The sequence below is a fragment of the Zosterops lateralis genome (genome assembly GCF_965231275.1).
Source record: "Zosterops lateralis genome assembly, chromosome: 29".
NCBI lineage: Eukaryota > Metazoa > Chordata > Aves > Passeriformes > Zosteropidae > Zosterops > Zosterops lateralis.
In genome coordinates, this window is record NC_139789.1 from 4,940,971 (window position 1) to 4,962,907 (window position 21,937).

Here is a 21,937-nt window from a genome sequence, read left to right on the forward strand (position 1 = left end):
CAGGGTTTTGTGGGGAAAACTCCACGGGGGTTGTTGGGTTGGATAAAATGTCATGATAAAATGTTGGATAAAATGCCGAGCTCCCTGCCTTGAAGCTGGAAATCCCAGGTTCTGTTCTTTCCCTGCAGAAATTCTCCATAAAATCCAGGTGATCCCAGGGCATTCTCCTCACTGAGCTCCCTGAGAAAGCAGCTCCGCACGGCCTGTTTTGTTGGCTCCTTTAGTGAGAAATTATCTCCTGGCAATTGTTAACCAAGTTATCGCCCCGAGAGTTCCTCTTTGGCCATAAACTGCCCCATTTTGGCTGTGGGACAGGTGTGATAAGTGAACTGCCTGTTCCCATTAAGGCTTTATTTCCAGGTGTTTCCATCAAGTGGTGTTGTGCTGGTCCAGGCTCCTCCAAGCTGAATAATCTCTTTTAGATATGACTTATTTCCCACTCAACTGGATGTGCTTTAGAAACTCATTATGAATTATTGCAGTTGACAAGGCCAAAGGAAAGGCACAGTTTGATTAAAAGAATCTTAATAATAAGGAAATTAAATATTAAAGTCTCTCCTTGTTCTCTGACACTACTAACAGCTGCTAAGCCTGCTCAGATTTTTTGCCTTCATCTTTATAGCTCTTGTTTGGTGGAGGAAGTGAGAAAATGAAACCCTAACGATGGTTTTCCAAATTCTTTCTGTTCCAGGTGGCAAATCTGAGTGCCAAGGACAGCACTTTCACACTGAAAGATTGTGTATACAAAGAAGTGCAGAAGGACTGGCCTGGCTACTCAGAAGGAGATCAGCAGTTGTTGAAGAGGATCCTTGTTAGGTAATTATCCATTTTTTTCTTTCTGATATAATTATCCATTTTCTTCTCTCTGATATAATTATCTATTTTCTTCTCTCTGACATCATCCAGGGAATCCTGGGGCTGGGGAAGGTTGTGTAAATCAGGGTGACCAAGGTCTGGAAAGTTGAGTGTGTGACTTATTTTGACATCATTTTAAACTGCCCATCACCCAGGGGCCTGTAGGAGTGGAGTAAACTTGAATATCCAAGTGGATCCACACTTCACAACATCATCCTGGGCTGTCTTTAAATCATTAAAGGCAAAGCTTGGCTGGGAGCAGAGCTGGTAGAGTTAAAACTGCTGCTCTAAAACCCTGAGAGATGAGTGGATTAAATGTCTCCAGGTCAGCTCTCCTTTGAAACTTTCCTTTTTCCCACATCTTCCTGTGCAGACTGAAGTGTTTCACCCCTAAATCTGAGATTTAGGGATGGAAAAAGCAGGAAGTTATTCTGTAGGGATAAATCCTTTGAAACTCCTGCTGGTTGTCCTGCCTGGAGTGTGATCCCTGTTCCCACATTCCCTCCTGGAACAGCCCTTCACTTCATCCTTATTGCTGATTTTTTTTAAATTTTTTTTTCCCCTCTAGAGATATTTTCCTTAGGTGAAGCTTCCAAGCTTGGAAGCTTCTGGCTGGCAAAGGAAAGAGACCAGATCTCCCAGTTTTACACAGAATTCTGCTCTGAGTGTTGATATTTTTCTTTTTTTCAGTGCCTCGGTACAGATTTTGTCATGCAGGCAGAGCTTTTACTTATGTTTTTTTTATTTTATTGCACTTTTGGTTAAGCTGAAGCACAGCGTGCTCTGTTTGAGCACTTCCCTATGATTTAAAAGCACAATTGACTTGGAGATGAGACTTTTTTAAACCAACAGAAAAACTCCAAGTGCTCAAGGAAAATCAAAAACTCATTTAAACGGCCTTGATGTGAAATTATAATTAAAAGGAAAAATAAAACTGCCAATGCAATCTTTATGACTTTTTACAAAATAAATAATAAAAAAAAAAAGCCAAAGTGAATTTCTCCCTGTAGAAAAGCCATGTTTACAGCTTTTTTTGCAGAATTGTGGCATTCACTTGGGCGAGGGTCTAAAAATAGACTTTGGAAAGGATGTATTCAACTGTACAAACAAAGCCCTGCTCAGGCAGTGCAGGTAATGAGGCTCCAGAATGGAAAAAAAACACATGTTGAGTTGAAGACAGGAGAAAAACAGGCCCAGAAAAAAAAGGGCACAGGAGGCAGCAAACGTTGGGGTTTTGCATCACCAACCAATTGTTCCAGGTTTCTCCTGGATTTCAGAGCCAGTGGCCACTCAGTGCCTCAGCAGCTGCAGAAATTAACACATCTGTAGATATTAAAGCTGAGTCTAACTAGGCTTGGGTTAAACCAACTGGTTTTTTCCTCTTTTTTGATGTTTTCCACCCCTGGAACAGCCTAATCTGTGGAAAGGTGTCCCAGACTGGATGAGATTTAAAGTCCCTCCAACCCAAACCATTCCAGGATTTTCCAAAATCTTCCCTCTGCTGAACTCAGTGCTTTCATCACTCCTTAAATCCATAATTAGCAATTAAAAGATGTGACAGACGTGCTCTGGCTGATCAAGCAGCCCCCCCAAAAAAAACACTTTCACTGGGGTGTTTGGGCAATATCAGTGTCCCCATTTTCACAGTCCCCAAATCCTTCCCTTGAGTTATCTGAGGTTGTTTTAAATGAAATTAAACAAAGCCAGGACAGTGGTGACACTGCAAAAGTCTAAATATTGCTGCAACAACAGCCCAAGGTTCAAGCTGAGGTGAAAAAGCCAAATCTTGTCAAGTCCTGGGCGTTATCTCCGAGATAAATCTTCCCAATGTTTAAAGGATATGAGTGAGCTTTAATGCCGATTCCAGTTTCTTGTGGGAGAATTTAAAGCTGGGTTATTCAGCTCCTTGACAAACTGACTGCAGGAGCTGCTTGATTAAAACCTTTAACCCTGAATTCTGGATTATTTTTATTTTATTTTTTTTTTTCAGTTTGTCAGCTGCAACTTGATGCAAGAGTAGTTTTGTTTTGTTGTTTGTTGTTTTTTTTGTGTTGTTTTTTTTTGTTTGGTTGTTTTGGGGTTTTTTTGTTTGTTTTTTTTTTTTTGTTTTTTTTTTTTTTTTTTTTTTTTTTTTTTTTTTTTTTTTTTTGGTTGTTTTTGGGGTTTTTTTTGGGGTTTGGTTTTTTTTTTTTTTCTGAGTGATTAATTGAGGGGCAGTCTGGTGTCAGAATTATTGGGTAAAGCTGGTGGGCTGGGAAAATCCTCTTTGAGATCTGCAGAGGAGCAAAGACCCAGCCTGGAGGGGGGAATTAAAGCACTCAAGTGATTCTAATTGTACTTTTTGTTGCTACAAAAGGGGTTTTTTAATTATTTTTATTTATCCAATACCACAAATACAGCCCAGAGTAGCTCTGTTTCGCATGATGCAACTTAAAAGTATTATTGGGAAGCGTAAAAATGTAAATCCTGGTGGACCAATAACACCTCAGGAGTTGCTGTTATAATGCTGCTTTTCCTGCACCCAGAGGAGCTCGCTGCTGAAAGGGCTCCTGTTGCCATCAAATGTTGTTTTAATGATGTTAATGGGTGGGAGAACTTATTCCTCAACATCTGAGCTTGAGTTTCAGCCCCTTTTCAGTGAGATTTGCTTTTTGAGTTGTCTCAGAAAGCAAAACCTCAGCAGGAATTTGTTTAATTAATGTCTCCTTGAGCTGTATTATTTCAATCAGCAGGAATAATATCTGATATCCTTTACACCTTAAAATTCGATGCCACTTTTACTGGGTCTCCACGTGAATTATGTTTCTGAGGCTGGGAATTAATTTGTTTTAATTCTTACGTCACCAGTTCAAGAGAAAAAAAGGAGTAAAATTGTTAAAAAAGGAGTTCCAGCCTCAACAGGGAATCCTTTCACATGTCCAAGAGCTCAGCCTTGGCCCTGTTGATCCAAAGAGTTCCTTCCATTCCCAAAGAGCCCCAAAAAATCACAAGAAAGCAAGAAAAATATGAAGAATCCCAATTTATCACTGATATTTTCCTGTAGCGGTTTCTCCTTCCCAGATTTTTCTCAAGAGACCAAGAGCCTGACCCCGAGAGCTCCTTTCTGGCACCTCCAAGCAGAGTTTTGAGCCCCAGAAGAGCTCGGTGCCAGCTGTCCCCCCTTGGCACGGGCCGTGAGCAGCCCCCGATTGTGTTTTGCAGGAAGCTGTGCCAGCCCCAGAACAGCAGTGGCGCTTTCCAGGGAGAAACTCCTTCTCTGAGCCCTCCAAAGGACACCCTCAACTCCAGCTCTCCCCCTCAGGTGGGTGATTTTTTTATTTTTTTTTCCCCCCTTTCTATAACCCCTGGATCTTTGTGTTCCTTCCTGATGGATTTGGCTGCTGGTTGTGGGTCCAGGTTTGAGTTTGTGCCTGTCTGCACCCTGTAATCACCTGCTGCCGGGTCAGGAGGTGCTCAGGGTTTTTATTTCTCTTTTATTAAGTTTGAGTCTCATTCTGGCTTTTCCTCAGCATCTGTTTCTCCTCTGGACGTGGCTCAGCGAGAGCCTGTGGGGAGGATCTCTTTGAAAATGAGGCTCAGGTTTAGTTTTAAGGGCTAAATTCCTTTTGCAGTGCCTCCATCCCTCCTGGAGTTCCTGGGAGAACAAGCTCCTGTTTTCCTCATTACTAATAATCGAGTGGAACGAAGCTGTAATAATCAGCTCCCAAACATGGCTGAGTTATTAAAACCCTTGACCTTTTACAGCCTAATTGCCGTGACAGATCAGGGGCAGGTTGGGCTGCTCCTGCCTCACAGATGCCAGAACCAGGAGAGCTGTGAAAAAGAAACTTTTTTGCCTGTTTTTTCCATGACCATAAACCACACAAGGAGGCCACGTTTGACGCGAGTCTCAAGCAGAGCCTTGTCCCCAGTTCTCCCAGTATCTCCCAGCACAGGCTGGTGTTGTGAAATGTGCTGCCTTTCCCTTCTTCCCAGTGTGGGTCAGCCCAGACAAGTTGAGTATTTATTCTTCTCCTGCCAATGGAATGTGTAATGCCTGCTTGTCTGGACAGACGCACCGAGGATTAGTGGCAAAGAATATTAACAGGTAAAAAAAGGAATTATGTGCTCTCTGGCAACTGAGAAAGGGAGGCAATTCTCTGGTTGAGAACAAGGAACTTGTTTGCCAGGTAGGTTGATTCCAAAAATCCTCTCCTGCTCTGCTTGTGGCCATGTGGGGAATGAAGAATGATCACCTTCAAGTTAGTTTGGAAAAATCCTGGTCTTGTGTCTTTTTTTAATGTTGAAAAATCATCTTATTTCTCTGACTGTCCATATTTTAAAGATTTAAAGGTCTTTTAGGGTGAGGTTTTGATCTCTCAGAATGACCCAGTCGAAACTTTGGGTGGTTGGTTGGGTTGGATTTAGGGAAGGCTGTTGAAACAGGGACAATCCAATGTGGAATATAAATATTTCCAGCACGGTTCTGTCGTGTCAGACAGCAAACCACAGCATTGTGAGCTGTCACTTTTTTTTTTTTTTTTTTTTTTTTTTTTAATACTCTCTGGCTGTAGTTTCTATTTAGAGAAATGGTTTTTAATGGGTGCAGTGCCAGCAGAGGATTGGGATCTGGTAGGCTGGAATGCAGAATATTTTGGGAAAGTTCAGCCTGTGGAACAAGAGTGAAGAATATTGGTCTGGTAATGCTAGAAAATGAATGTATATAACCCTCCTAACCAGAGAGATGAGTTTGGAGAAGCTGCTATAGAGAAAAGGTTGTAAAATGTGGCAGATTTTTTTAGCTGTGTCACCTGTTGAGAGCCCTGCAGGCAGAGATGGCCCCTCCCTGGGGAGATGGACACTGCGAGGTGAGGATGTTGCCAAGCCGGTCGGACGTGCTGTCCTTGCCCCTTGAGCTCAGTGGCAGAACCAGCAGCTCTTCCTTAATTACCTTGACAGGTGGAAAGAATTCCTGGCACTGAGCAGTGTGTCCTCAAGACCCCCCTGAGTTAGCAAAGAGAAAATCCAGGGGGGGAAAAAGAGGGAATTAGGGGCTGCTCCAGCTGCATTTCAGAGATGGAACAACATTTCCATTCGCAAACGCCTGAGACAGAAAGAAAATAATGGATTATCCAAAAGAAATACCCACAGCTATCGCCTGTTTTTCCTCTGGGCACAGGATAATCTTTGGCTCAGAGCTGTTGCAGCCCCAGAGCTGCCAGGTGGGCACACACTGAGGGCTGGCTGAGGTGATTTTTTGGCTGGGCTGAGCCTGATGGATGGGTTCTTCCATGGAGCAGCTTTTCCAGGCTGGAGGCAGCTGAGAACCACTTCCTTCTCTAAGCCTTGCTCTCAAAAAAAAAAAAAGGGTTGCTCAGGTCACGTTGGCCCCTGTGACGTGGCTTTTTAAATGTCCCCTTTTGCCTGAAATTCTCAGAACTGAGCAGTTGGCACTTCCTTCCCCTCTTCAGGGCAATGCCTCGTTCTTGAGAAGAGGAAGGGACTGGGAAAAGGGGTGAAGCTCTGGGAATAAAATGCAGAACTGGGGAAATCCCTCCCTGCTCCAGAGTGCTGAGCACATTTTTTCCTTCACAGGGACTTTGGGGTGCTCAGGACTGATGTTTTTTATCACTGAATGGTTTGGGTTGGGAGGGACCTTAAAGCTCATCCTGTTCCAGCCCTGCCATGGGCAGGGACACCTCCCACTGTCCCAGGTTGTTCCAAGCCCTGTCCAGCCTGGCCTTGGACACTTCCAGGGATATTTCCACTCTCTAGTTGGCTGGGACAGGTGAAAATCTGCAGGATTTGAGTTCCAGAGGGCTGGGTTTGAAATAAACCGCAGTGAGAGCAGGCTGGGGGAGGCCTGGGCTGTGTGTGGATAACAATGGGTGAGATCAGGAATTGCTGATGGGATTCTTCACCAATTCTTCACAGAGTTTGCAGTCCCACCAAACTCTGAGCAGCAGCTTGGGCTGGATAAGTTGGATATTCCCTTCTCCTCTGTATTGCACCACCACCTAGTGGTAACATCCAGCTCCACTCCTGCACCTTCAACACCATTTATTTCTCCTTTTTTTTTGTTTTTTTCCCTCTCCCACCAACGCCACCACCTCTCTAACAGAAACGACCCCAACCTCCGGAATTCATCGACCCTTTGGCCAACAAAAAGCCCAGGATCTCCCATTTGGCTCACAGAACCCAACCCACTCTCAACGGGAAGCTGAATTCCTCCAACGGGAAGGACCCCTCGGCTCCCCCTGCCCTACCCCAGGCTCTGCCCGAGCCCGTGAGCTCCAGCTCGTCCCTCCCGGCCCTGGAGCTGCCCAGGCCTCACGATCCCCTCTCGGATGTCAGCAACGACCTGACTCACAACGGCAGAGACTGTGAGAACACGGAGCCTCCCGAGAGACTGAGTCACCCCCTGCCCACAGACTGTGCCCAGAGCAGCAAACACAACTCCTGCGGCTCCTACGTCAAATCCAAGAAAAAATCCAAAAAGCACAAAGACAAGGAGAAGGAGAGGAAGGAGAAGAAGAGCGAGGAGAAGTGCAAAGAGGAGAAGCAGAACTGTGAAGTAATAAAAAATGCTGATTTAGTTAGTGTTCCCCAGGAACAGGTCCCAGGTGAGTTGTGGGGAGGGGGGAGCTTTGGTGTGATGCCAGGATTTCCTGGAGGATTTGGAACATCCTGGTGCTCTGGGAGACCCCAAATACCAGCACTGTCCTCTTTCCAAATCACCAGAGGTGTTTCCTGTCCACACAGGCTGTCAGGTTTTTCCTGTTTAATGGAGCTGCCTCAGAGCAGTGTCATGTTCCCTCCTGGTTAAATTAAAAGCTGGGATAATCTGTGGGGATGAAAGGCTGGGAGCAGTGGGAAGAGCAGCACAACGCTTGTGTTGGCTGTTGTGATGATTGTTTGGGGTTTTTAATGAAAAAGTTACTCACAAAAGCTTGTAATATTTGGCTACAAAAGGAAATGATAGATAAACCGGGTGATAAATGCTGTTGGAGCAGTGGAGAACCAGCTCTTCCAGGCTGGAAAAGCTTCCTTTTACATCATCCCACTGGGGCTGGGGGTTGATTTATTCCAGGAGTGACACAGCAGTGAATCTGCACTGAGGTGGGATGAAAACATTTTCCATCGAGCCACAATTTCAAAGTCAGCTCTGTGCACTCTCAGCAGTCAGAGCAGAGAATATTTCTTGGCTGATCCCCTCCATTCCTTTTCCTGCTGCTTTCATGTTTTCTGCTGGTTGTTACAGCTCCTCAGAGTCCCCACTGGGACTTTCCCTGCAGCCTCTGGGAATGTCTGTTAAATTCCTTTTTGCATTTTCCTTCACCCTGTTACTATTTTCTACATTCCCCTTCCTGCTCGGGTGCACGAAAATCCTCCAATTTTGGCTCCAAAAGGACAATATTTTGAGATGGAGACTCATTTGGTGGGTTCTTGGGAAAGAGGAGCTTCTCAAGGTGTTGGGATTGAGCTGCTCCCAGCCCTCCCCTTCCCCACAGGCTTTTGCAGCAGTGACAAAATGCATTTTGATGGCTCAGCAGTGATTCCTGAGGACAGTCCCTGAGGCTGAAGGGTGTGTGACACTGCAGAACTGAGAATTCTTCTGCTTTCCTGTCAATCCCAGGTTTTTTCCTGTGAATGTTGTGTTTCTTTGTTGTTTCTCTTTCCCCACGAGCCTCTGGAGAGACACTCACACATTCTCTCTTTTTGTCTTATAAACACCCAAATTCTTGGGAAATTGCTGAGCCTCCTCCACCACCTTTTCTGCTTCTCTTTCCTGGTTTAATTCCTGGATTTTTGTTCATTATTAGGAGTTTGTTATTATTTTGTTACTGCTGCTGTTTCGAGGTAACAAATCCGAGCTGGGCTGGGAGCAAATCCCAAACAGGATGTGGTCAGTCCTGCTTGGACCCTGGACAGCCAGAACTGGGATATTTTCCTGGGATATTTGCCTTGCTGTGTGGGTAGCACCAACCTCATCCTCCTCCTTCCCCAAATTCCCCCCGGAGAGCTGTAGGAGAAGCAGAGAAGCACAAAAAAATTTGGGTTGGAAAGACCTTAAAAACTCATCTGGTTCCACCACCTGCAGTGGGCAGGGGCAGCTCCTGCCAGAAATGAGAGTTTCTCCCAGGAATTTTGTTCCAGAGGCTCTGGAGGGACCTTTGGGGTCCTTTCAGTCAGTAGGTGGCACTCACAGGCAAAATAAACCTCAGTGTGTCCCTTTTCCTTGTACCATCCTTAAACCCTGTTCTGCATCTTCCACCCTGTGGTCAGGAGAGGAGGAGGAATTTGGGGTCAGGATTTTTTTTTATAGAAATTTTGGGTTTGTGCCATTCTCCCATCCTGCTCTCAGCAAAGCTTTTCTGTGGAAATTCAGAGGAAAATCCATCTTTTTTAAGGGTGCACTCAGGGTGCTGCTGACTCAGGTTGTGCAGCTGATTCTGGTGAGGGTTTTTAACACACAATTTGTGGAAAATATCCCTTTCCAAAGGTGGATCCAGCTGCTCTCTTCCTCCACATTTATCCTGCAGCGTTTGGTGGATGTGGAGGATGAATCTGCTTTAGGTTTATTCTGTTTTTCCTCCGATTTCTGAACATTCTCAGCTTCTTCATCAATGCTTGGATTCGTGTTTGGAGCTGCATTCCCTAAAACCCTCTCTGTGGTGCCCTGCAGGACTCTGAGATATTAATTCAGGAATTCTCACCCTGGAGTTACCCCCAGAGGAATCTCTCAAGTGTAGAAACAGGAGAAACAGAAGGTTCACCTTGCCCAGCTCAGCTCTCTGGGCTCAGGGCTGTGTTTTCCTCATTCCCAGTGGTGTTTTCAGTGTTATCCCACTCCAGGCACTGTTTATCCACCAATTAAATTCAGATTTTTTTTTTTTTTTCACTGCTCTGCCTGATGTTGGTGTTGTTTTGCTGACAGACAAATACTGGAGGAGCCTTGAACTTTCAGCCACCTTGTTGTGACTCCTCTCCCTCTGTCAGTTCCAAGCAAAACAGAAATCCTTTAGAATTCCATAAACTGTACATTGCTGGCAAGTTTTACGAGTTTGAAGCTGAATTGCAAAGGGCTTTGAAGTTTTAAGAACGTTCTATAAACAAATCTTTATTTTTTCAGGTTTAAATGGAACATGCAATAATTCTAGTGTACCAACATCAACTTCAGAAATGCCAGATTATTTATTGTAAGTATAAATAAGTACGTTTATCAGTCGCTTCATCACTTTGGGATCGTGTTTCAAGCTAAAAAAGAAAAAAATCACAACGTGCTGGGGATTTTTGTTGGACTTTTTGTGTTATTTGATAGAACTTTGTTAGGTGGGTGTGAGAAAAAAAGAGCAAACCCAGCTCTGCAGATTAATAGTTGAGACTAAACTCGATATCAAAGCTGCTTTTTACCTCCTTAAGGAGTTCAAGGTTATCTCCTATAAATTGTTTTAAGAAACATTTCATACCTTAGAGGGGGTTTGAAAGGATTAAACATCTCCACGTTCCAGCTGGAAGCTTTGAGGGGGAATAATAATCTGCTTTTGTTGTTGGGGAAGACAGAGCAAGGAAGGATTTGGGGTGGTTTGCTAATTCTTGCCCTCTTCAGAGCCAAGATCATCTCCATAAAGCAGGGAAATATTCTTTCCTGGGAGGCTCTAACCCCTGGGTCAGGACCAGAGTTGTTTCACCTCTTGACTCTTTAATCAGATCCCCTCGAGGTTAATTAAACAACCAAAACCCAAAAAAAATCCCTGTGAAGGAAAGCCCAGAATCTCCATAAACCCAAACCTGTTCTAAACAAAGCTTTGGGGTGAGGAAAAAGTTGTAGCTGGGGGGGAGAAAAAAAATAAAAATTCCCTGTTCATGTCCCAGCCCTGGGGGTTTGTTTCCATCAGAGCTGGTTTGGCTGTGCTGGGATGGAGGAGGAGGAGGAAGCTCTGGGGCAGATAAAGGTTTGTGTTTTGCTTGTCTGGATCAGCCATACAAACAAACCCCTTCAAGGTGACATTTTTAGGGTTATCCCAAAGAATTTGAGTGGCTGGGGGTGTGTTTTTATCCCTCCCAAAAAAGGGATATTGCAGCTCCTTGAGCTCCTCTCCAGATAAACTTGGGGAGAGGTTTCTGAGCTCTGTGGTCTCACCTGGTGTGATCTGAGTGCTTTGTGCTCAGCTCCTCAAATTCTCTAAGACCTGTCACTGTTGTTTGATGCATCTTTTTATCCTCTGTGGATGGTTCTTTATCCCAGCCCCTGGCAAGGAGTCAGTTTTAGGAGTTCAGAGCACTTAAAAACTTAAAGCACTGAAAGTTCCCCCTTAATTTGAGGCCTAAATCAGCTTTTCTGTGTTCATGCACCAAGCTGCAGCCAGAGCAGGGAGGCAGATTAGAGCCATCCCCTACCCAAAGGTGAGTTTTACCTTCAGAGAGGGCTCTAAATACCACCTCAAATGGCTTTTTTATTGAGCAGAATAACTTCCAAAAAGGCTCCCCAAAGACCCATCAGTTCAACCTGAGCTCAGGCCACATCGAATGCCTCCAGAAGGTGCTGGAAATAGAGTTACTGGTGGAAAAAAAAAAAAAAAAAATGGGGAATAAAGCTCCTCACCGTGGTTTCTTGTCTTGCTCTTGCCACACAAATCACCCTGCGAGCGTTTTGCAACGATGGCTCAATGCTTTTTGTGTTCCTTTAAAGACTCTCAGCACTGGAAGCATCGTATTCCTGCTGTTCCAATGCCTGGCACAGATGCAGAACTCCATGTTCTGCGGGGCCAGCAGGAGTCAGAGAAGCTGTAGCAGCACTATCTGAGTGTCCTCCTCCACCCCCAGCTGCTCCAGGCTTTGGCTGTACCTGCCCATTCCACCTTATCTGGCAGAGATAGGAAGTTTTTGGGAGCAAGCATTGTTTGTTTTACAGGAGGTCAAGGCAACAGTCCTCAGTGGTTGCCTCCATGATTTGTTACTTTAATGCAAGTCAGGATGAGAGGAAACGGCCTCAGGCTGCACCAGGGGAGGTTTGGGTGGGATCTTGGGGAGAATTTCTTCAGTGGGACAGGGAATCACCATCCCTGGAGGGATTTAAGGCATGTGGATGTGGCATTTTGGGGCACAGTTTAGTGGTGGCCTTGGCAGTGCTGGGATTTGATCTTGGAGGGTTTTTCCACCTTTAATCCCAGAGTGGTTTGGGCTGGAATGAGCCGAAGCCCATCCTGTCCCACTCCTGCTACAGGCAGGAGCACCTTCCACCATCCCAGGGTGCTCCAAACACTTCCAGGGATGAGCTGCTCTGGGAATTCTTCACTGTGAAGGGTCTGGGGATGGAATTCCTTCCCAATATCCCATTTAGATGATCCTAAATTATCCATTATTTCATTTCTAGTCCGGCTCACCCTCCCCATGCTCGGCACTGCCGCACCCCAGAGAGAACCCACCAACCCAGGGTGCTCCAAACACTTCTGGGGATGATCTTCTCTGGGAATTCCACCCCCAGACCCTTCACAGTGAAGAATTCCTTCCCAATATCCCATTTAGATGATCCTAAATTATCCATTATTTCATTTCTAGTCCGGTTCATCCTCCCCGTGCTTGGCACCGCCACATCCTGGAGAGAATCCCCCCAAAACCCAATCCCCCAATATCAATCCCCCCCAAAAACCCAATTCACCACAAAAAAACCCACTTCACCAACCCCCTTTTTTTTCCCCCTCCCCTGCAGAAAATACGCAGCCATTTCCTCCTCGGAGCAGCGTCAGAGCTACAAGAACGACTTCAACGCGGAGTACAACGAGTACAGGGACTTGCACGCCCGGATAGAGCGGATAACCCGACGGTTCACCCAGCTGGACGCCAAGCTGAAGCAGCTTCTGCAGGGCTCTGAGGAATACAAGGTAAAAACAGAGCTGAAAACACCTGAGAAAAGCTCATTTTGTTCGTGGCAAAGCTGCAGGTTTTTAATCTTCTCAGTTTGGGCTGGGTCGGTGTTTAAATTCCAACTTAAGAAACTCTGGTGGGGGGAACGTGCACGCAGCTGACAGCTTTTGGAGGGAATGCTCCTAACCCAGCTCTGTGCTGCTCCTTTTTCAGGCTGGAGCCACATCATGGGAGTTGTTGACAAGGAAAGGCCTCAGTGAGACAATTGGTGTCCTTAGCCAAAAGCTGCTGGAAGCTATTAGTGTATCCCAGCCAGAAAAACTCATATTTGCACATATGGGAGCGTATCAAGGCTGGAAGGGGAGTTAGCACAGGGTCATCTGTTCCTCTGCAATCTTTGATCTTAATAATGCAGCATTATTGGACTTGTCAGAGTGATTTTTATTTTTTTTTTAAAGAGTTTTAGCTATTCATTAGCTTGAAAAAGTGAGTCTCGTTGAGGATAATAAACAGATTTTTACAGAGCACCTATTGTGCTAAGCACAGCTTCCTCCCTCTCAAACCTCCTGCCCCTTCTCCTTGCAAAATTCCTCACTGGGTTTGTTTTTTAGATCTTGGTGGAGAAAAAAAAAAAACAAACCAACAGTTGAGAGTTTTGGAAATGTGAATTATCCTAAAATCCAGGTGCTTGTCACAGGTAGTTCTCATAGCTGGGGAGTGGGAGTCTCATCCTTCTGTGTCAACTCCAAAATATCCACAGAATTTGAGCTGATTGTGCCCATTGGATCTGCCCAGGGCAGCCACAGAGGGAGCAGATTTTAGCTGGAATTTGGAGGAATTTATGTACATTGAGCCATCAATAAATACCTACAGCAGACCTGAAAATAACACCTTATATTTTTTGTTTTCCTCTCTTTTTTTTTTTTTTTTTTTTTAGACCATCCACGATCAAATTTTACAGGAATACCGGAAAATTAAAAAGGTAAGGGACCGTCCTTGGCCACAGAAAGCTTTTTTGGGTGGTGCCCCTGGTGTGACTGAAAGAGATGGTTCTTTGCCAAGAAGCAAACCCAGGCTCTGAGGCAATTCCAGCAGATCTTTGTTCAGCTCCAGCCCGGCCCTAAAAGCAGATCAGAAAAGGGTTTGGGGCAAGCTGGGAGTGCCCCGAGGATCCCGGGGATCGCTGAGCCGTGGCCGTGGCACAATGGCTGTGCTCACTCAGGGCCTTTATCTCTCCAGGGAAGGAACAGTTTGTGTTCCAGATGCACAGGCTGAGGGATAACAGGATCCTCTGGGACACTGGGATCAGGCTCTGGAGCTCTGGTCTCTGATTTTTTGGAGTTTGGGGCACGTAAAATACCTTAAATTTAATATTTTTATGCAAAGCATCCACACACCAGTGAGGATTTGGGAGTTTTTCCTTTAAATAAGTTAATATAGTCCCAAGCCCTGTTGTCCTGAGGGATTTAGGGGCTCTTTGAAGAGATTCCCTGCATGTTAGAAGTTCATCTTTGTTCCAAAGGCTCTGAGGTGGTGATTTTTGGAAGCCCATTTAAGCTGAGCCTAACTCAGGTGTGCTCCTTCCCTGTGAGGAGACACCTGGAGCTGGATAATGCTGAAAAAAGGATTTTATTCTTGGGTTTGATCAAAACCAGGACTGTTTTTTTAAAGAGGGATCTAAAAAAAAGCTTCTTCCTATGGTTTTAAGCTGAACGAGGGGAGGTTTAGGTGGGATATTAGGAGGAAATTCTTCCCTGGGAGGGTGGGGAGGAGGGAATGGGATGGAATTTCCAGAGAAGCTGCCCATGGGATGGAGGAGATGATCTTTGCATTCCCTCCAACCCCAAACCCATCCCCTGATCAATCCCTGTGCTGTCAAGGCTCAGCTTTAATTTATCCACCTTTGCATTTTCCTTTTTATTCTTTTTCTTTTGTTTTGTTTTGCAGACAAACCCCAATTACAGCCAAGAGAAGAACCGCTGCGAATACCTCCACAACAAACTGGCCCACATCAAAAAACTGATAGCAGAGTATGACCAGCAGCAGTTTTAGCTGCCACTCAACCCCCCTGGACTGGGTAGGGCAAAAAAAAAAAACCACCAAAATCCAGTCAACCCTGGACGTTACGTTCCCTTTTATACACCCCCAAAAAAAAAGAGAAAAAAAAAAAAAATCCCTTTCAGAGACGAGCATTAATTCCTCGTTGGTTGAAGAACTTGGGGATGACTTTAAGATGCCAGATCTGTCATGTCCACGTCCAGCACGCTCCTCCCGAGTTTTTTTTAAGCCTCTCTGAATGTTGGAATGTAACAAATGGATAACAAAACAAAACAAACAAAAAAAAAATTTCTGCTTATTTGAAGCCAGCGTTTGACACTTAAGGGAAAAAAAAAAAAAAAACAACAAAAAACAAAAAACTTGCCTAAAGTGACCGAAGCTCCCAAAGGTTTATGAATCTATAGTTTCCATGGATTAAAAGTTTGGCATGAAGTTGTAATTCCCTTCCCTTCTCTCCCTCCTTCCATGGCCCAGCTCCACGTGGGGTTTACAAAAATTGTCCCGCAGAAATGGTGAGGAACTGGAATTGCTGCTAGGACTGTTTGGAATGAGAGCTGTGCGCTCCCGGCTCCGCGGAAATACACCACGTTCCCTGAGCTCTCCTTGTCTGGCCCTGCTTTGTCATTGTCATTGTCATCTTCAGGGGGGAGGAGGAGGAGGAGGAGGGTGGTGGCAGCACAAAGGGGGGGTTCTCCTGGGGCTCAGCACCTTGGCCAAGGCAGAGGTGGATCCCAAAATCCCAAAAGAGAGAAAACAAACCCCAAAATCCCCTCTTTTTTTTCCTTTTTTTTTTCTTTTTTTTTTTTTCCCTTTTTTTTCCCTTTTTTTTTTCCTTTTTTTTCCTTTTTTTTCCTTTTTTTTCCTTTTTTTTCCTTTTTTTTCCTTTTCTTTTCCTTTTCTTTTCCTTTTCTTTTCCTTTTCTTTTCCTTTTCTTTGATAATCTGCTTTGTGCATTTGGTTGTGCAAACCCCTCCTGCCCAGTTCACCTCCAGCCACCAGTGCTGGGGGGAAGATGGGAGACCCTGTCTGGCTTTGACTTTTCTAATTTTCTACTGAGGCAGCCAATTTTATTAATTGCTTAATGAGACTGTGGTCTATTTTTGTATCAAAAAAAAAAAAAAAAAAAAAAAAAGAGGAAAGGAAAAAAAGCATCTTTTTTTTTTCTTTTTTTTTTTTTTTTTCCCTAAAACTGTGCCTCCCTTTTCCTTTTAGGCCAAGTGCTTGGGACCCTTTCTTTGCAGTATTACTAAAACTTTACCCAGGAGTCACCCAGAGGAGTTGACTTTATTCCTTGATCCATGAGAGGAGGGGGGTGGGGAGGGTTGCTCTGCTTTCTCCTGTGGGATAATTTTTTTTTTTTTTTTGTTGTGTGTGTGTGTCTTTGCAAGGCAGCAGCAAATCCTTGTGAGAGCAGTAAGGTGCTGTTTTCCCACGCAGAAAATCCCTTTCCACTGGTGTGCTTTATCTCAGCCAGCTTCTCCCTGCAAGTCCTGCTTCCTGATTTTTATTTTTTTTTTCTTAAATTCTTTACTTTGGATTGAAGGGGAACGTTTTTTTAGAGTAGCTTCTCCCTGCAAGTCCTGCTTCCTGATTTTTATTTTTTTTTTTCTTAAATTCTTTACTTTGGATTGAAGGGGAAACGTTTTTTTAGAGTATGGCCAGGGTGTGAGAAACACTCCAAAAAGCACAAAGGTATCTTTTAACTCTGCTGTTCCTTTCTTTCTCTCCCCTCTCCCCTTTTTAATCCTGCCAACCTCTGTGGGATTTGACTTTTTCCCACTTCCGTTTATCTCAAAGTAAAGGATTCCTTCCCTCTGGAGTCTCCTTCCCTTGGAGGTTGCACTGAAGAGCTTTTTCACCCTTTGAAGGAGAAGAACAGCAGAATTAAGGAGGGAAACACTTCTTACAACAAGGAGTTGAGTTTTAATTTTATTGTATTTTTGTTGTTTATTTTTTTCCCTGCCCCAAACAAAAACGTGGGTCCATCTGCTGTATTTAAAAAAAAAAAAAGAGAGAAAATTACTAATTATTATAATTATTATAATTATTATTATTATTTCATTGTTGTCACACAGCCAGGGCCACTGCTTTTGCTTTGTCACTTTATTCTGAGGTCTCTCCTTGTGCATCCAGGGCTTTGCCCATCCCCTTCTCCAAGGGAAAGGTGACAGCCAGAGGGACATGGTGGCCCTTGGAGTGTCACCACTGGTCTTTAATCCTAAATCTATGGAGAAAAAAGGGTTGGGAAGAAATTCTCTGCCCAAAGGAGCACAGGGGGACACCCCAGAACCCCCCCAGGGTAATTCCAGCTGGGAATCCCTGAGGGTCAGGAATGCTTCACTCCCCCAAATCAAACCCTGGAGAAGGAGGGGAGAGCATTCAGGGGAGCAGCACCACCTGCCTCTGGTGCTTCTGGAAAAAACTGGGAGTTCTGGAAGGCCAAAAGGAGCTTTTTTTTTTGTCTGGAGAACGTGGTGCTCCTGCTCCCAGGCGGGAATTGCGGCGGCGGGGTGGGAGCCTTGGGGATGATCTGGGACAGGACCTGGGATTGTCACAAATCCTCAGCCCTGGGATGTCACAAATCCTCATCTCCAGCTCTGGGGATCGTCACTGCACAAACCCCTCACCCAATTCTGGGGTTTTTGGGGTGGAAAAACTGAATTTCCCCCCCAGCGCTGGGGGGTTTTGGTGTTGCGGCTGCAGAAGAGGCAGAACTCGGGATGGCAGAAGAGGCAGCAGCTCCAAAAACCCAGGATGAGTAAATTCTTCCATGGAAACACTTCTCCTGATCTTTAATATTTTGAAAGGAGAGGGTGGTTTTTGGTTTGTTTTTTTTTTGTTGTTGTTGTTGCTTGGGGAGGGAGGGGGGGAAATAGAGATGGATCTCAATCTTTATACATCTGCTATAAGATATTTTTGCAAACAGAGTTGTATACAAAGATGTATTGTGTACATTTACATGTATATTCTGGAACTTCTAAAAAAAAAAAAAAAAAGATTTGAATATTAAAAAAAAAAAACAAACTGAAAATATTTAATGAATTATCCAAACTGTGAGACCCAATTAGCATCCACCAACTTCCTGCTTCACTTTTCTTTTGGACTGTGTTAAAGAATTGTAGTCGAATCTGCCTTTTTTTTTTTTCTTTTTTTTTTTTTTTTTTAATTTTAATTTTTTTTTCCTTTTTAGAGGCGACAAAGCTTAGGCAAAAATTTTGTGCTTTTTGGGTTAATAGAAACCAGTTCTAGGTGATTAAGTATGATCTTAACTTATTGATACTGTGTTTTACTTTGTAATATTGTACTGTGGATAAAAAAAAAAAAAACTATATTGAGCCATGGAGTTGGAGTTTACAAAAGAGCTTTTCACTTTGCCAAAATGTTACAATTTCAAGGCAGCATAGTCTTCAGCTTTCCTAATCTTTTTTTCTTAAGAGCTAGTGTCCTTTTTTTGTACACTAAAAAAGCTGAATGCTGATTTTGCAACATATAATAAATTCACTGTATTGGAAAACAAGCAGACAATAAGGTTGTGGATTTCTTTTCAGTGCTTCTCCCTGCAAGGAAAAACTCAAAAAAAAAAAAAAAAAAAGGGAAAGGTGATAAATGGCTGGCGTGGAGCTTTGGAAGCAGGAAACGGGAAGGAACCGGGTCACTGGAGTGAGCTAAAGTTGTCAGAGCAGGGAGAGTAGGTAAGAAAAAAGGAGAGGGAAGAGGTGCTTGGAATGGGCCAAATCCTTGGAACGCTGCACTGGGATAAGTCCAGCCCTGGCACAGGCTGGGGGGGCTTCCCACAGCAGCACTAGAGGGGATTTTGGAGGAAAAAATGCTTTGGGAGAGGAGCTGGATGCTGCTGGAGCAGCACAAGGCTCAGGGATCACTGAGGGGCTGCTGCAGGAGGGAGGCTCATGGTACAGACCCTGCTGCAGCTCCCACTTGGCTGAATCATCCCAAAAAAACAACCTGAGGATGCAAACAGCGTCAGGACTGTCACTGAACTGCTCTGGCCCTGCCCTCAGCACCTTCCCTGGGGCTGGATAATGGAGCAGGCCAAATAAAACCGAGGATAAAACTATTCAGGGGTGTGTAATGGAGTTGGAATTGCTGCTGTGGTGCTGCTGCCTCCCTCCTGGAGCAGGAGGGGACGGGACAAACTCAGGGCTGGAGCCACAGGTGATGCTGGCCCTGCATTCCTTGTGTTTATAACCTGTTCCCTTGGAAGTGCTGGATTTTGGAGGATTGTCCCTCCAAAGCAGCCAGCTGTGGAGAAGGTGATAATAATTATGAGATCAAATAACGCTTTTACAGAGTTTTGGTGCATTTTTTAATAGATATCCTTTGTCCTTGCAGCTGATGTGGATGGGAGGAAACACCGGTGGGCCTCGGCCATGGGGCAAGAGCTGAGCCCAGCCTCTTTCTAATCCCCAAATCATCCAGTTTTAGTTTCAGATGTGGCTCCTGAGCCAAGCTTTGCACCCCAGACCCCCTTTTTACCCTCTGTGAGCTTCCCCTGGGGCGCTGAGCAGCTCCTGCTCACACAGGAAGGGTCCCCATCCCACCCCATCCCCTCCCAGCTTTTCCTGGGGAATTCCTCCCAACCGCTGGCAGCTCCAGCTCTGCCCGGGGTCACGCATTGAGCTCATTAACTCGGAGCTGCCCCAGTGGAAATTTACTGGCTGCGTTTGCTCTGCCAGAGCCCAGCCGGGCTCTCCTTCCCCATCCACCTCCTCCTTATCGGCCCCGGAGCATCCCCGGCATGGAAAACCGAGCCCCGAGGAGCCCCGAGCTCTGGGAATTCACTGATAACTCGGGAAAAATCACATCTTGCACAAACTGCCCCTAATTTGGGCTCACACAGGTTTTAGGGATGTTGGAAACACGGTGATGCCACTGTGGGTTTTTTTTTCCTTTGTGGGTATTTTTCCCCTTTATGGGTTTTTTCCCCTTGTGGATTTTTCCCTCGTGGAGTTTTGTTTGTTTTTTTTTTTCCCCTGGGCACCTTTCGCTGCTCGTGGCTCTTTTACAGGAGGAAACTCATTAGAATAATTTGTCCTCGCCACGCTCCGATGGCGCTGGTCCTTTTGCCAGAGCAGCTGCTGCACCTTCAGCTCCCCCAAAAAAAAATAAAAATCCCCTCCCGAGCAGCCCTGGGCCCCACCTTGGGGCACCCAGAGCGATGGCACAGCCAGAGGGAGGAGGATGAGGAGCTGCCAGCGGGGATAATGAAGGGCCAGGGCCTGGGATTGTGTTACACCAGGGGAAAAAACCCAACTGCGGAGGAAGCAAAACGTGGCAAGGGGAATGTTGATGCTGCTGTCGCAAGGCACAAAAATGAGGGTCAGGACAGGATCTCCCCCAACCCAACCCTTCCCAAAAATCTCATCATTCCCTCTGCTGCAGCAACAACAACCCCTGAACCTGCTTAGAATGAAATACCGACTTCAGGAGCCCCCAGGGTGGGGATGGGAGGGCTGGAAACCCATCCCGGGGGGTCTGTGGGGAGAGAGGGGGGTGGGCACCATTGCTGGGGGAGCAGAGGGGGGTGGGCACCATTGCTGGGGGAGAGAGGGGGGTGGGCACCATTGCTGGGGGAGCAGGGGGGGTGGGCACCATTGCTGGGGGAGCAGAGGGGTGGGCACCATTGCTGGGGGAGCAGGGGGGGTGGGCACCATTGCTGGGGGAGCAGGGGGGGTGGGCACCATTGCTGGGGGAGCAGGGGGGGTGGGCACCATTGCTGGGGGAGCAGGGGGGTGGGCACCATTGCTGGGGGAGAGGGGGGGGTGGGCACCATTGCTGGGGGAGCAGGGGGGGGTGGGCACCATTGCTGGGGGAGAGGGGGGGGTGGGCACCATTGCTGGGGGAGAGGGGGGGGTGGGCACCATTGCTGGGGGAGAGGGGGTGGGCACCATTGCTGGGGGAGAGGGGGGTGGGCACCATTGCTGGGGGAGCAGGGGGGGGTGGGCACCATTGCTGGGGGAGCAGGGGGGGGTGGGCACCATTGCTGGGGGAGCAGGGGGGTGGGCACCATTGCTGGGGGAGCAGGGGGGTGGGCACCATTGCTGGGGGAGCGGGCCGGTCGCTATGGCTCCGCTGTGCCCCCGCCAGCCCCGGGGAGCAGCAGGAGGCGCTGGGCCGGGCGGGCGGCCCGGGCTCCCGGCCCATCCATCCCATCCCTGGCCGCGTTGGGCGAGCGGGAACAAAACCAAGGGAGCCCCCGCTTGATGCGGTGCCCGAGGAGCGTGGGAGGAGTGGGAAGGGAAAGGAACAATGGTGGGAGTTTATGGGAGGAGGGGGGCGAACAAAAAAAAAAAAAAAAAAAAAAAAGAAAAAGAGGGGGAAAAAAGCAGTGGAAAAATACCAGTTCTGGGCCCCTGGCAGCGCTGCCGCCCGCCCGGACCCTCCCCGCCCCAGGATTATTGTACAAAGAAATGTTATTTTTGTTTCAATAATTTGCTGAGGCACTGGCATTCCAACGCGGGGCTCGTTTTTTGTCCTCCAGCCCGGCACCAAGGGATCATTGTTCCTCCAGGGCCCCCTGCCCTGCACCGCCGCCTCTCCCCGCGGCCGCCCCGCTGCCCCCGGGGCCCGGCCCCGCCGCCTCCCCGAGGCTCCCGGAGCTCCCCGAGGGTCCCCAGGGTGGGTGGCGATGGCAGCGAGCCCCGAGGAGCGGGGTGGGTGGCGGAGGAGGGCACGGCTCTCTGTCCTCGCCGTGTCTGCGGGGAGCGAGGGTGGGGAAAGGGAAAAGGGGCCGGGGCGTCGCTGCGGCTCCGGGGGGCGCTTTGAAGCGGGGCGGGCCCATTGATGGGGAGGCAGCGGGACCCCGGGGGGGGGGGGGGGGGCGGCCACGACCCCTTTTCTCTGCGGCGGCTCCTCGGGGGGCCCCGGGCTCACTCGGGGGGTTCGGCCTCACACGGGGCACGGTGACCCCCGGCAGAGCCCCGGGGGGGGCGGAGTGGCACCGGGGGGGTGCCGGGGGGGGCTCAGGGAGCCCTGAATTTTGGGGTGCCCACCCTGGGGGGCTCTGGGGTGTCCATGCCGGGGGCTGTGACCTTTGGGGTGCCCACCCCGGGGGGCTCTGGGGTTCCCATGCCGGGGGCTGTGACCTTTGGGGTGCCCACCCCGGGGGGCTCTGGGGTTCCCATGCCGGGGGCTGTGACCTTTGGGGTGCCCACCTCAG

General features: G+C 47.2%; 1 protein-coding gene across 2 annotated transcripts in view; it reads left to right on the forward strand.

Annotated features, from left to right (window-relative positions):
* The window catches only part of ELL (elongation factor for RNA polymerase II), a gene marked incomplete at its 5' end in the record, with an annotated part of 55,675 nt that extends 37,387 nt beyond the window's left edge, over window positions 1–18,288 (forward strand). For both annotated transcript variants that reach the window (XM_083880005.1, XM_083880006.1), the window contains 7 exons: window positions 692–816; window positions 4,057–4,156; window positions 6,956–7,457; window positions 9,968–10,034; window positions 12,548–12,719; window positions 13,640–13,684; window positions 14,650–18,288. In XM_083880005.1, the coding sequence (XP_083736131.1) occupies window positions 692–816; window positions 4,057–4,156; window positions 6,956–7,457; window positions 9,968–10,034; window positions 12,548–12,719; window positions 13,640–13,684; window positions 14,650–14,754 (1,116 nt within the window). In that variant the 3' untranslated portion in view covers window positions 14,755–18,288. The remainder of the gene's footprint in view (window positions 1–691; window positions 817–4,056; window positions 4,157–6,955; window positions 7,458–9,967; window positions 10,035–12,547; window positions 12,720–13,639; window positions 13,685–14,649) is intronic.
* Between the last annotated feature and the right edge of the window lie 3,649 nt (window positions 18,289–21,937).